Source organism: Sturnira hondurensis, unplaced genomic scaffold, assembly GCF_014824575.4.
Source record: "Sturnira hondurensis isolate 20B ecotype Veracruz unplaced genomic scaffold, ASM1482457v3 Scaffold0003693, whole genome shotgun sequence".
In the NCBI taxonomy this organism is placed as follows: Eukaryota; Metazoa; Chordata; class Mammalia; order Chiroptera; family Phyllostomidae; genus Sturnira; species Sturnira hondurensis.
The window spans coordinates 10,115,867-10,129,981 of record NW_028076324.1 but is presented as its reverse complement, the minus strand read 5'-3'; the positions used below and the strand labels follow the sequence as shown (position 1 = coordinate 10,129,981).

The window sequence follows — 14,115 nt, the reverse complement described above, 5'->3', positions numbered from 1 at the left end:
GGATTCTCCCCTATTCCATTGTCCTCCACCAGGAAGAATTGGAGGCTGACTGCCCAGCCAATGTGGCCCTTCCCTGGCTTGCCCTTGTTCTAGAACATTCTTGAGGGTTAAAAAGCCAGTTTCCTGGGATGTTTGTGGTCACCTGGGCCTGAGGCTCCAGGAGCTTCTCCTGGAGCAGCTCCTACGTACCCGGCTGAACGGGATTCCATACTTCTTGAGGATGATGGGCGAGATGAGGGTCATCTTGTGGCGCAGGAAGGCGTCGCAGCCCTGGGAGCTTCCAGGGAAGAACCCTGGAGTGAAAAGACAGGCATCAGTGTAAGGGCCAAGACAGGGCCTGGGCCAGGACAACTCTTTCTGGGCAGCTCCTTCCTCCTGTTAGAGTCTAGAGCTTAAGCTGGCAGCTCCAAGGGAACCAAAAGACAGACCCTATCCCATAGCCATGTGCCTGCTAGTGACAGCAATGGTGACACTCCCTGGCCTTCACTTAGTCAAAATGGAACAGAAGGCAAGCCAGGGCTGTCTGTGTGACAGGGCGCATACCCATGACACACACGCACAGTCACACAGGGGGCAAGGGGTATGGCGTGGCTGCACAGACTTCCCCTCCAAACGACCAACTGCGCTGCATCCACATGGTCACTCAGCCACCTGAGAGCACAGCCCAAGAGACGGGACACAGAAGCTAATGTTCTCGAACCAGACAAGCCATGATCGGTGAGGAATGGGTGGTACCCTCCCCACCACACACACCATGACCGAGTCTGCCACAAAGTGGAGGCCACTCAAGTTGCCCGGGCTCTTCTCTTGGCTCTTTGCACACACAGTCTCCATGGCCACTGGGCAGGTCAGGAGACGCAGGCTCAGGCCATCAACTGACCCACTTGAGGCCTCTAGTCCTTGGCTGCGTCCATAGCTCAGGCCCCTAACCCTCTCTTACGAAGCTTGCATGTGGGCATGCTTTCTGTCCAAGACTACACACCACGTAGCCAACTTAAGATAATATTTATAAACAAATGGAACTTGGACCATCAGCTCTACCTGCTCAGAAATGCTGTTTAACTAGTGCAGTTCGGGGACATTTCCAAAACCACTTGCTGGCTGAACTCAAATCAATGACACCTGCATCCTGTAGCTAAAGAAAGGCAAGTCTAGAATTCCACCAGAAGGAAGCTGGGCTCCTCATCGCAAACCATTACCAAGAGGTAGCAAAGAAAGGTCACCACAAGAAATCAGTGAGGATGAGGTGTAGAATGTGCCCGAGCATCCACCAGCCTCCAGGACTGACCCTGTGGCATGGTTGGCCCAAGGATCCTTCTGGAAGCTGGCCCAGACGGTGATACACACTTTCAATGTGTCAGTGGTTAAAGAGGACACGCTATTATGTGTGTGTGTACATATATGTGCAAAGCACATGGCCCTATGCACACGCTGACATGGGGAGGGTGGGCTTTGCTGCCTTCCGGGCTGGCAGATGGAGCCTGGCTGCAAGGACATGATGGCGAGCTCCTGAAAAGTGCAAAGATTACCGAATCCTGCAACTTTCCCCTGCACTAAAAGCATTTCAATTAGAGTTATGGCTGCCCGCCGCCTGGCCCGCCGGCCTCTCTGCAGTTCCTCTTTTTAATGCACAGTTTAAGTGGCTCTCATTAAAGCTCTAATAAAGGCACACATTTTAAGTGATTAGCACCAATAATGCACCAACACATCAATGCTCTGTGGGCTCCACAACTCTCCCAGTGAGCCCATTTGGAGTGCAGCTATTCATTTTCCATATTAATCGCAAACTCATTCCACCCATCTCAATAATGGAGTCAGATGCACCTGCCCCCAATGAAGTTTGGAAGAGGCACCAAAGACGGCAACCTGCACGTGCCCTGCAACCTCCTGTCCTTCCTCCAAGGAGGGGAGAGAGGCCTGTGTGAGGGGCTCTAGAGGAAGGCCTCACTATGGCTTCCGGACCCTCCTCCAGTGCCGGCAGCCCAGTTCCTCAGATTTCCGAAGCTGCTCCACCCTGCCAAGGAGTGACTTAATGAGTTCCTATTTTTCAAGAAGCAGTGATGGGTGGCCTCCCACACACCTCAGAGCTTGCTTACTCTTCATCTCCCAGCCCAGGCCACTAAGCCTCCTACCAGCTGTACAGGGTCTTGGGAGTTAGGAACTACATGGGCCTCGGGGCCCTCCCTGGCTGCAGGACTAGAGCAGGGAGTGTGGCCGAGCTCCAGAGAGAGCGGCCAGGGCACCACCTGGGGTAGCCAGGGCCCCTCATCGTACCCAGGTTCTCTAGCTTGTGCTCAGATCATGCACAGCTTTTCCAGTAGAAAAGGTGCATTAACTGACAACATGTGGCTAGCTGCTGGATTTTAGAAAAGTTGTCGGCAATGGTCAGGCAATGCCAGCCATGTGAGCCCCACAGCGTGTTCACGCTGACTGCCCAGAGATGCTTTCTCTCTGGCTCTGTAGGCTGGACAAGGGGCCACCCAAGATGTCCCTGTCCAAATCCCTAGAATCTGTGATTATGTTCCCTTCCCTGACAGGAGGGACTCTGCAGATGAGATTAAATTAATGCCCCTGAGATGGGGATGACCTTGGGTTTCCTGGAGACCCAGTGTCATCACAGGGTCCCCATAACAGGGAGGCAGGAGGGTCAGAGTCAGAGATGGATGAAGTCACACTGCTGGCTGTGAGGTCAGAGGGAGGGGCTAAGAGCCAAGGGTGCAGTGCTGCTAAGAGCTGGAAACGGCTAGGACCTGGGGAAACAGCAGGTAACGGTTCTCCCTGGAGCCTCTGGGAGGACCAGCCCCACCCACACCTGGGTTTTAACTCCATAGGGTTCATTTTGGACCTCTGACCTCCAGAACTATAAGCAAATGAATCTGTGGTGGGTTTTTTTTTTAAGTTAGAACTTTTTAAAGAGTGGTTTAAGGTTTACAACAAAATTGAGGGTATTTGTGTTAAGTCACTAAGTTTATAATAATTTAAAAAGTATATATAATGAGAAAATATTTTAAATTTGCTTTTATTTTAGAGCATAATGAAGTGAAATCGACCCTGTCTGTAACTGTGACATTTCTACCTTGAGGGCATGTTTTGGAGAACAGAGCTCAGCTCTTTCCACGTTCAGGTTTCTGACAGAAATGTTAACACCGACACCTTCCTCCTGGGAGGTTGAGGGGCCCGTGCCCTGCTCACCCTTCCTCCATTCTCAGGACCTATGTCATTGGCATGTAGTTTTTGCTGAGGAGGCACACAACTCTTGAGTGCAGCTAAGGCAAGAGACCCCTATTTTTCCAGAAAGATCCACCATTCCCATCTCCAAAGTTAAAACACCAATGGAAAGGGGAAGAGAGTGTGATGGGCATTTTCTGGTGAGGTGTGAGGAGGGGCCAGAGGACTGCAGCTGGCAGTGAGGGAGCATGCATCAATGTTGAATGATGGTTTCTAGAAGCTTCTGAGGCTGCTCAGGGAGGGTTGAGCTGCCCATTACTGCAGCCCAGAGGGTCAGGATGAGCAGATGGGCCCTGTGCTGCTGGAGTGGCTCTCAAACAATCCTATGCCCCCCTACCCCCCATCTGGGTGCTGCCTTTGAGGGACAGGCCGGCTCTCAAAGTGACAAGCGAGGGCTAGACCACTGGGACAGAAAGCAGGGTCCAGGAACAGGAGCAATGGAAGATCACCTGCCCGGCCCCTTCATCAGGGTCAGCAGGGGCCTCAGCACCCTCCGGCCAGATGTCTGGCAGGTCTCTATACATCCCTCAACACACACAGTCTGGGACCACCTCTGACAAATCTGTTGGCCCCATGAGTCCCCAGCAAGGGTCTGAATACAGGTGGTGGGACAATAGCTACTGGAAGGAACATGTGATGAGGGAGCCCAGGTGAGGCAAACCCCACATAAAAGGGCAGGTCCTTGAAGCCACGGTGCGGCTTTGGGGCCCAGGGGAGGCTGCCCCTCACTGCTTGTTTTCAAGACTGAGCAAAGACTTGAAGACTCAGAAAAGGGTAAGCCACGGGGTGCAAGAAAATGGTAAAATAAGACAGTGACATCCTGCAGCTCCCTGAAATTGAAACCCCAACACAGTGAAACCCGGGAGGGACAACTGTTGCCTCCCCCACTCCCACCTCCCCACCCCGCCCTGCCCAGTCCCAGGTCCCAGGGCCCCGCCCTTGGCCACAGACACCTACCAATCGCTAGCCGCTCCAGACGCTTGCCATGCTCTGGTGGGATGGCGTACCTACAAGAAGGAAGGCATGTCAGAAGTGAGCTCGTGGTCACCATGCACTTGTCAGTCCCCAGGGAGCCTGAGTGGCCTCGGGGGGACACACAGCTCCTACACAGAGCAGAGGTGACTGCAGCTGTGCTCAGTGCTATGAGGCAAGTGAGGGGCTTTCAGGGAAGGAATTCCCCACAGAAGGGGTTGGTGAGGCGGGAGGGCTAAGGACCAGGAACCCATAGGTTGTGACGGCACTCTCAAATGCCAGGAATGAAGACATTCCTAATTAACATGTTAAATGTCGATGAGGCTTAAAAAGCAAAAAAATAAAATAAAATAAAAGCAGAGGACTGGAGCTGTAGGAATGGGGAACTTGTCCACCTCGTGTCACCAGCCTGTCCTCCCAGTCCCAGGAGCCAAAGGGGAAAGAGGCTTCAGGAAGGAGAAAAATTTCATCTGTCATCCACTTCATAAGTTTCATTTTTTTCACATTTTACATGTGAAAGATTATGAGGCTCTGTCATAAATAAAAAAAGATGTGAGGTGGAAGTTTGCAAACAGACGAAGCAAGAGTGACATCCTGCTGATGCTGAGGCTTGGGATGGGAAGGCAGGGGAGGTGCTGAACAGCCCCAACCCAACTGACATGCCACCCCCAACCCCTCAGGGGACTTGATAAGATGAAAACCTCAACTTTCCAACAAAGGCAGGCGGCACAAGTCCTTAATGACACAAAGGGCTGAGCATACCCAAGTCTGTCCAGGAGGGACTCCAGAAAAGTGGGCCTCAACCAGAGCGATCCTGTTCCCCTCCAGCAGATGCTGGGCCATGTCCCCATGGTTGTCATGACTGGGGGTGCTCCTGGCATCAAGTGGTTAGGGGCCAGTGATGCTGCTCAACCCCCCACAGTAGCCAGGACGGCCTCCCACAAAGAATGATTGGACCCTAAAAGTCAGTGGTGCTGAGGGGATAGACCTGTGCCAGGATAAGACCTGCACCAGGACAACAAGGCCACTATCTCACACTCTGGAACGGATCAAATGTGACGACGCATCACGGGGCCACTCCCTCCCCCTCCCTCAGGGTGTCAGCAAAGGATGGGCACCCACACAGAACATGGACGATCGCCCAGATGCTGGTGCTGGTTAAGCCCATTCCAACTGAGAGGCTTATTATTCCTCTTTCATAAAATAAAGGGGGCGGGAGTAGGAGATTAGTTCAGCATCGTGTTGTCTCTAATCTAACAGGACACAAATAATTAATTTCTGGGCACACTCGGGGACCTCGAGGAGATGGCCGCAGCCCCTTGGATCCTGCTATTGTCAGAGAATTTTCCATCCTCTGGACAAAGATGAGATTACTCTTTTTTAAATAGCCTTTTATCACACAAAACAATAAAAGTTAACCCCAATCCAAAGCACCTTTGTGGGATTTCCATCCCCAGAGGAGGAAATGAAACACTCTGTCCCTTCTGGGAAGACGCCAGAGGACTGGAAGGCCTAACTCCCGGCACCGAGGATGTGATGATTAATGCGGTATCCCCAGTCTACAATGCTGCTTTCACTTAATTACCGCCTGTAATTGGGAGTTGTAAAGATAAGATTAATTGAATCTGGTGGATGTTAAAAGTTTAATACAAGGGAACGTGGCTCCTCTGTTATCGGAAAGCACAGACTGCAGGACACTGGGCTGAACGTTCAGGAGAGCAGCCCCTGGGGAGATTAGGAAGGACTCAAGGATGGGAAGCCAAAGCCACAGGGATTCCTGGGCTCCAATGTCCCAGAGTGAGCAGTGCCTCCTACTGCTTGGAATAATCCAGCAATAACCTTGGTGGTACCAAGAAGCCCCATCACCACTTACCAACACAGCACTGAAGATGAGCCAGTCAGAGGAGGGAAGAACAGGAAAGACTCTGTCTCAATAGCTATTAGTCCTGCTGGCCTTCAATGGCTGGGAGAAACTCCGGAACTCTGCACCAAGGGTTCCCTCTCCCACCAAGAACGGCCCTTTGGGGACCCCGAGTGAGCCTGATGATATGGGGGCCTTAGTGAGCCAGCTACAGCGCTGGCCTCCCAACAGGGACAGACATTTGCCCTAGGAAAGAAGTCCCCAGGCTCTTTGGGGCCCCCTGGAGCAGAGACTTGTGCGTGGTACCCTGTCACAGTCCCGCCCAGCATCATGCCACTAGGTCGGGTCATCCCTGACTCTCAGGCTTGGCTCTGGAAGGAAAAAAGGGGAAAAAGCAGCAGCTGTTGAGGTTGACAAGTGTGTTCACTAACCTCAGGGCAAGAAGCATCTGTCTGGACATTAGTGAGTGAGTTCTCAGGGCCACAGAGCAGAGTCAGTATATTGGTCATCAACATGGGGGCAGTCTGTCTTGCTCTCTAGGAGATCTGTCCCCACCACAAGGTCACTTCAGGGTAAAAACCAATCAGTTTTGCCAGCCTGCAACCCCAGGCAGTCTCTCTTTATATGTGACAGCCCTCGTGAGCTGGATGGCAGAGGATTCTTATGTGGTTTCCTTGACAGACAACCATGGGGTGTTCTGGCCTGGCCTTTTCTGGGTGCCTGTGTGTCTCAGGGCTAGGCTAGGGTGCTGTCCCCTGGCCTCCCTCCCTCCTCCAGCTCAGCCTCAGTGCTTCTCACATCCTCCCCTGCATCCTCCAGGCCTCTCTCCACCAGCACAAGCAGTCTTCTCCAGCAAGGCTGGTGTCCCCTCACGTGCATATCAGCCCCCATGCCTCCTCCAAGGCTGGCTACATCCCCCCCCAGGTTCAGTCAACATGCTTTCCCTTCCTAGGACACAGCAGTGTCTGGTGGGCCCCCTGGGCAGTCAGCTCAGTCCAGACCAGTGGTAGGGTGTGGAGGGACTGCAGCCCAGCCCAGGGGTCATGGTGGAACAATCTGGACATGTGTGGAGAAAGGAATAGGGCAGAATGGGAGGAAGAACAGAGCCAGGGGCTTCAGAGGTAGAGGCAGAAATTGGGGGAGGCTGCAAGAGGGACAGGCCACTGTGCAGGGTTACCCAGGTTCCTCTGGACACAGCCCCAGGCCCTGCCTGTGGGAGCCTGGCTATAGAAGTCAGTGGCCAAGGGCAGTCCCAACAGGCACCTCCGAGGGGAGATGTTGGCCATCACTTGGGACACACAGCAAGTCCTGGCCCTGAGGTTAACCAGTCCAGAATTGTCCCTCTGGAACTTTCTCCAGAGCTATCCCCCAACCACAGGTGTCTTTATTTCCATATTTAAAAGCCCCTCCCTACTTTCCGCTTTTGAAGGTTTTTTACATAAAGTTCTTCTGGGTGACTCTAAACCAGAAAGTCACAGAAACTTTGGTTCGTATCTTTGGCTGCATGGTTGAAACAGCATCCTGGTGACCAGTCCAGGTGACCCTGCAGGGGCTACAGCAGGATGCAACAGACTCTGTTATTCTGGCTTAGTGTCATGGAATCGCCCACAGGGCCAAAAGAGGCAAACTCCGCACTGTCAGCCAGACACCCTTGGTGGAAAGTCAGTTTTCTGCACACATCAGGGGCTTCGTGAGAAAATAACATGTTTTTAGACTAGATGTAAGTCTCACAGGATGCAACAGGAGAGACAGGAGCCCAGAACCCGGGCCCTGCCATGGGGACCCAAGATATGTGGAAAGCCACATGGTGGGTAAGACACAACTACAGCTGCCCTGGCTGGCGTGGTTCGGTGGATTGAGTGCTGGCCTGCAAACCAAAAGGTCGCTGGTTTAATTCCCAAAGGGAATGGGAATTCAAGTTGCAAGGGCCAGGTCCCCAGTAGGGGGACATGTGAGAGGCAACCACACTCTGATGTTTTTCTCCCTCTCTTTCTCCTTCCCTTCTCTCTAAAAAGTATCTTTAAACAAAGAAAAGGAAAAAAAGACAAGAAACAACTATAGCCCTGGCCAGGTGGCTCAGTTAGTTGAGGAGTCATCCCATGCACCAAAAGGTTTTAGGTTGTGGGTTCGAGTCCTGGTCAGGGCACATATCTAGGTTGGATATGCTTGATCTCCAGACAGGGCATGTAAGGGAGGTAATGAATCAATGGTTTTCTCTCTTTCTCTCTCTCTCCCATCCCCCTCTCTAGAATCAATAAACATATCCTTAGAGAGTATTAAACAAACAAACAACTACAGCAGCAGTTTCATAAATGACAGACAGGCCAACAAACCAATTCGCCAAAAGGAAGAGAAGGAGGAAGGGAGGGAAGGGAGGAAGAAACACGCTTCAGATGGTAGGACAGTGAACTGCTAGACTGAGATCCAGATGCCACCTTCCAGGACTGGGCTGGCCAGGGAAGATGGGTGTCCCCCACCTTCTATGCCTCTCCAGGTTTCAAGGCTCTGCCTTTCAGGGTATTTGGGGCAGTGAATATACCCCCTCCAATTATGGCCACCTCAAAAAAGGCACAGCTGAAACCCAAAAATCTGTCCACAAGGCAACAGCAGAGGTCCAGGCCCCCAACAATCTGACCCATTTACTGGGGTTCAGGAACATACTGGGAAGACTGGACACTGTAGAGGACCAGTCCAGGTGACTGGTCATTTGGGACGAAGTTCCTATTTTACACCAAGGCAAGGCCTGAGTCCAGGCTGGTGGCCTGGGGATACCTCGAGGCCCTGACCCTCCAAGGGCTTCTTCCTGTGCAGGTCATGCCAGTGCCTGCAGGACCAATAAAGAAGCTCCAGGACTTGTGACACCGGATACATTGTGAGTGCTAGGTGGGCAGGGGCCTTGGCCAGGTGGCTGGGTGGCTCTCAACACAGCCAGGTGATCAGAAAGAAATGCGTCCTCTGTGGGCAGGGCTGCCAGCCTAGGCCGGGGCGCAGGCTGCCTCCATTTCACCAACACACCAGAGGAAGTCTCCCATCTGCCGGGGAGGACGCTATTAATAGTGTCATTTTCTTGGTGTTTTGTTTATTCCCCTGGAATGGCTTGATGGATGTGAATAATTATCAGACTATAAAAGCCAGCAAATGTGCTACTTTCCATCGCTCTAAATCATCAAACAAATAAAGTGTGAAACAGCATTTTTGAATATAATTTTCCCCTCTAATGGCTTAGAATTATTATCAAGAACAATGAAAATAAATAAGCAAATGCCTTGTGAGTTAAGAATTAAATGAGTGTGTCAGGAAGAGGAACACAGAGCATCTTGGAGAGCCGGGACCTGCTCAGGGGCCATTAGTTACGAGGACATGTGACAGGGCTTTGGGCCTTGCAGGCAACCAACTGGCCTCTCAACGTTCCCCCCTGCCGCACCCTGGACCCGCCAGGAGTAGCGGATGCCTGGAGCCACCTGTCTGGGTGGGTAAGGCAATGCCCCAGGGAAGGGCTATGCTGTGTGCATGTCCCACAGTACCTGTGCAGCCAGCTGAACCCCAGCAGCCCTGGGATCTTGTGTGTCATTACCCTAGGGCAGCCATGCAAGACTTCAAAAAGCAAGGCCGGTGGGGCCTGGCCTCTGCCCCTCCTCTCCCAGGCCATGAACAGGCAATGCCAGAGTGTGTGCTGCCTCTCAGAGCAGAAAGAAACTCCATGGTCACAGGGCAAATCTTCAGGACAAGGACTGTGAAACCCCAGAGAAATACTCTCACACGCCCCACTAGCCCCCTGGCTGGTCTGGCCATTGGCCCCTCATCTCCCCGTACCTGCCAGCCACTCTGCGCTGCAGGGCTCTCACAGGGGGACTGGTTCTCTTGTGGAGAGAGCAGCATTTCCATGGTAATAAGGTAATTCCTGGCACCCCATCCTGCCAGCTACAAGGAAAATGAGACTTGATGGGGCCAGGCTCTCAAGTCAGAGCTCTAAATCCCCAACCACCCTTCCTCACAAGGACCCCCAGTCTCTGCAGGGCCCCTTCCTGGGATGGTCTTGCTCAGAATCAGCAGTTGCAACACCATAACACTGACTTTCTCCACCCCCTGCGCCAAGACTCTTTCGACTCTGCCAGTAACAATAGCACCCGGAATTTCTTCATTGCCAGGCCTGACAGCTTCCACTGGCAGGAGGCTCCCTGCAATTAGGAGCTGGTGATAAGAAGGCTCATCTCCCCACCCTCCCTCTCTGCTGAGGAACCCATGCCAAGAGCAGGGGTCCAGCCAGGAGTCCTCTGGAAGTGTCAGCTCAGCCTGATGCGTGTCAAAGGGTGAGGAAGTTAATTTTACAGTGTCTGCACAAGGCCTGGGCCGACGGGCCTGTCGCGGTTTAACACACCATGATTACGGAAACAGAAACAAGAAGGCAGAGTCCACTGAAGTGCCAACACCACGTGTTAACTTGGAGGCCACCTGCATAAGCCCAGGAGGCCAAGGCAGCTCCAAATACCAGGAGCCCTGTCAGAGCCCTGTGTGCCAGGAAGACATTAAAGCCACCATTATTGCAGTCCCCAAACACAAAGCCCCTATGTGGCCACAGCCTGGGACCTCTCTCACCATGAGTCAGTGGGACAGTTCCAACACTCTGCTCTAAGGCCTGGATGGGCCCAGCAGAATGACCGAGTCTCAGAACAGGCTTCCCCAAGAGCCCTCAGCAACAGAGGTACCTTCTCCAAGCTGGCTGGAGCTGAGCTGGGCCCGGGTGGCCTCGCTTTCCACATGTCTGCACTGTGGAGGGGAAGGGTCAAAAACACAATGACAGGCGGTCACCCCTAATGTGAAAGCAACTGAGACCAACCATGTCAATTGATCTACTAAAGTGTCCAAATACTTTAAGTGACCTCTATGTATGGAATTTTACGTATGGCATTTAAAGTACTTTGGTAAAGCTGTTAAAAATGGCCCAGCCCTGAAGAAATAGGAGAAGTGAGCCACAGTCCCCACCCCAGGTGCTGGGCTCAGGTCACAGGCACATTCAGATCTTCAGCATCTTCCATGCCTTGGACCACAGCATTCACCAGGTTAATATGAGCCCCACCAGACGAACCAGAAACCCTGAAAAAACAAGGTCACAGATGCTGAAAATAGCACCACACCCTCATGGTTTTACTGAGTCCTAGTAAACCTTCACACTAAGGGCCAGTGCCCACTTACACTAAAAAGCAGGCAGGAGCATGAGATGTTAGTGAACTTATTTTATGAATCTGGCACACTTTTTAATGAATGAATGAGAAACCCTGTCACCAACAGAGGACAATGACACACAGGCTAGTCTCACATAGCTGCAAAAGTCCTAAGTACAATATCAGCAAGTCAGACATACAAATGTATTAGAAGACCAAGGGTTTATCACCAGGATGGCAAATAAAAATCTATATAAAATTCTAAACCATTCAGTATAAACATTCTGGGTCAACTAGAACTAGGAAAGACCCATGGTCACGCTTCATTGGTGAGATAGAAGGCACTCAGGAAAGTTGGGAACAAGGCAAGCCACCCACTATCACAGCCACTTAACAGCCCATACTGAAGACACTAGCCAATGTAATAAGTCAAGAAAAAAGATAAAAGAGGAGTAACAACTAGAAGGAAAGAGGCAAACTTTTTTCTTTTAGGTAACAACCTTCTACTTGGAAAACTAAGAGAATAAGCTGCTGAACTACAGAACAAATCAGTCCAGCAAGGGCACACAATTTTAAAAATCAACACACCAACAGCTAGGCTGCACCAGAAACATTCACAACAGACTATAAAACCTACTAAAGTCCCCTCTGCCTCTCACCTGGGATTGAAAGCAGAAATTCCTTACCACAAACAAGGCCAAACATAAACCTGGGTGAATGCCTACTGCTGACGAAATCAGAGTCTGACCTGGGAGAACTGACACACTTCTCTGCGAGGCTGGTGCTGCTAGGTGACACACTGCTTGGTGCCTCTGTAGAGAGGAGGAGAGGGCAAGACACTCACCTATGATCAAGTTCTTCAGTAAATAAGATAGCAGTGGTGACTGACTGTGACCACAGCACTGACTACAAGCACAGTGGGGTCATTATGTTGAATATGTGCAGAGTGGCCTTATCATCATGGTTGAAATATGAAAAAAAAAAACCCTGCTAGTATTTGCCCAGATGGCAGAGATAAATAGGAAAAGAAGTCACCCCATATATCACCTGGCAAAATAAAAGATATCAGAAAAAGCACCTGGCAGATAGGCTTGCCCTGGAAACATGAGGGAGCAAGTCTGAAGGCCTGCATGGACAGCCACCACCCTGGGGTCCACTATCCTGATGGGAGGGGGGGAAGAACAGTTGTCACCAACCCACTGGGCCTGGAAGGAAGACCACAGAGGACCTGGCCCAGGGGAGGAAAGGGGAGGCTAAGGCCCTGTTCTTAACACCCAGGAGTGAAATGAAAGTACATTTCCAGGCCACTGAACAGATGGTGCACACATGGAAGCCACAACCTAGCGGGGGACTCTGGAGCACCCCTACTTGGTTACCATCACACATAGGAGCCCAGCCTGGGCTACAAAGCTCCCTCCCTAACAGAGTAACTGAAATTGTCTGACAGCAAATGGATAGTGGTCCAATTTATCAGGAAATCCCATCTTAAGTGCTGAGGAGCCTCGGTCAACAGGGAGACAGCCTCCCTCATTTGTCCCCACCTCAGGACAGATATGAATACTTGCTGGGGAGATAGGATCAGCCCAGCACCAGAGTGGCTTGTTCCCAGGAAAGGACCTTATTGAGCTGCGGCAGCTTTATCTTTAATGGATCGTTTTCCAGGGCAACAGAGAATGGAATTTGGTATCTCACACCAGCAGTGTCAATGATTTGAAATAATGACATTTTTATTGAAACCTACACACAAGATAAACAGAGTCCCAGGAGCATCTGCTTGGTGTAAAAGAAATGTCTCGGATGGAGATGGCCGCCAGCAGGGATGCCAAAATGAAGTGCCCTGCTGGTGGGAGGCAAAGGTGCACTGCAGGCAGGAGGGGATATGTGTCCTTTTAGAGACTGGGGAGTGGCCGGTCAGCACTCTGGGCACCAGGGCTGCCCCCAGCCTGCCCCTACCTCTACTGGGTCCCAGTGGTTTGCAGCACCTCCCCACAGGGACCCAGGATGGCTCAACATCCTAGAGGTCCCATAGCACCAAGGCAAAGCCACAGGGAACAGGAGTTGGCTGCACACATTGCCAGCCCACTTTAATTAAAGGAACAGATTTTACAAAGCCAGTAGTGTTGAGCCTGCAATTAATCGCTGAATTGGAGGCATCTGATCCCCAGGCCTGGTTTATTATAGGCCTGTGAATCATTTTTGTTATGTGACAGAATGGAAGATGCCAAGCGTGTTCATTTTTCATGCTTTTTATTTTAAAGCTGCTCAGGGCCCTTCTCAGGTGAGGTTTTGAAAGGAAGGAACAGACAACTGAGCACCTGGCAAGAGTGGCGAGAAAGGGCCTATGCTGCCAGCCTGGGGAGACCTATTCATGGGACACGGTGCAGGTGAGATTCGATGTTGTTTACAAAGACCTTGATCTCCTCCTCATAGAACTGTCTCGAATTTCTGCTTGTAAAACAATTGGTGGGCAGCCTCCTATTGCGCCTTAGCAGTGAACACCCTGGATTTATTCCTGCTGGGACACACAAGGTAGTCTGAACAGGAAACAGCGAGGACAGGTCTACTGAGAAGACAAATGTCTGAAGGGACAGGAGTTGCTGGCTCAGAAGGGAAAGATCTTGGTTCCTATTTGACCAGAGTGGAGAGGAGCTAGAGAGGCTGACGTCAGCCACCCGACATGTACCAGCATGAGCACCAGATGTGGGAACGAGCTGGTGCAGGCCTGGGAGGGTGGCTGACATCCAGGTCTCTGTGGGTTGAAAGTAGTCACCTTCAACGTGGGAGACTCCAGGTCTGTTAAAATGCCTTCTGACGTGATTGGTGTTTGCCTTCATTGTCACACAGACGCATGAGGCCTACTGAACTTCATGTGGATGCACGCTGGCAGTAGAG

General features: G+C 51.6%; 1 protein-coding gene across 2 annotated transcripts in view; it reads right to left on the bottom strand.

Moving 5' to 3' along the window:
* Positions 1-14,115, bottom strand: part of KDM4B (lysine demethylase 4B) — a 126,525-nt gene that overhangs the window by 53,382 nt on the left and 59,028 nt on the right. For both annotated transcript variants that reach the window (XM_037042630.1, XM_037042631.1), the window contains exons 7-8: positions 4,186-4,235; positions 190-293 (exon numbers count right to left, since the gene is read on the bottom strand). In XM_037042630.1, coding sequence (XP_036898525.1) covers positions 190-293; positions 4,186-4,235 — 154 coding nt within the window. The remainder of the gene's footprint in view (positions 1-189; positions 294-4,185; positions 4,236-14,115) is intronic.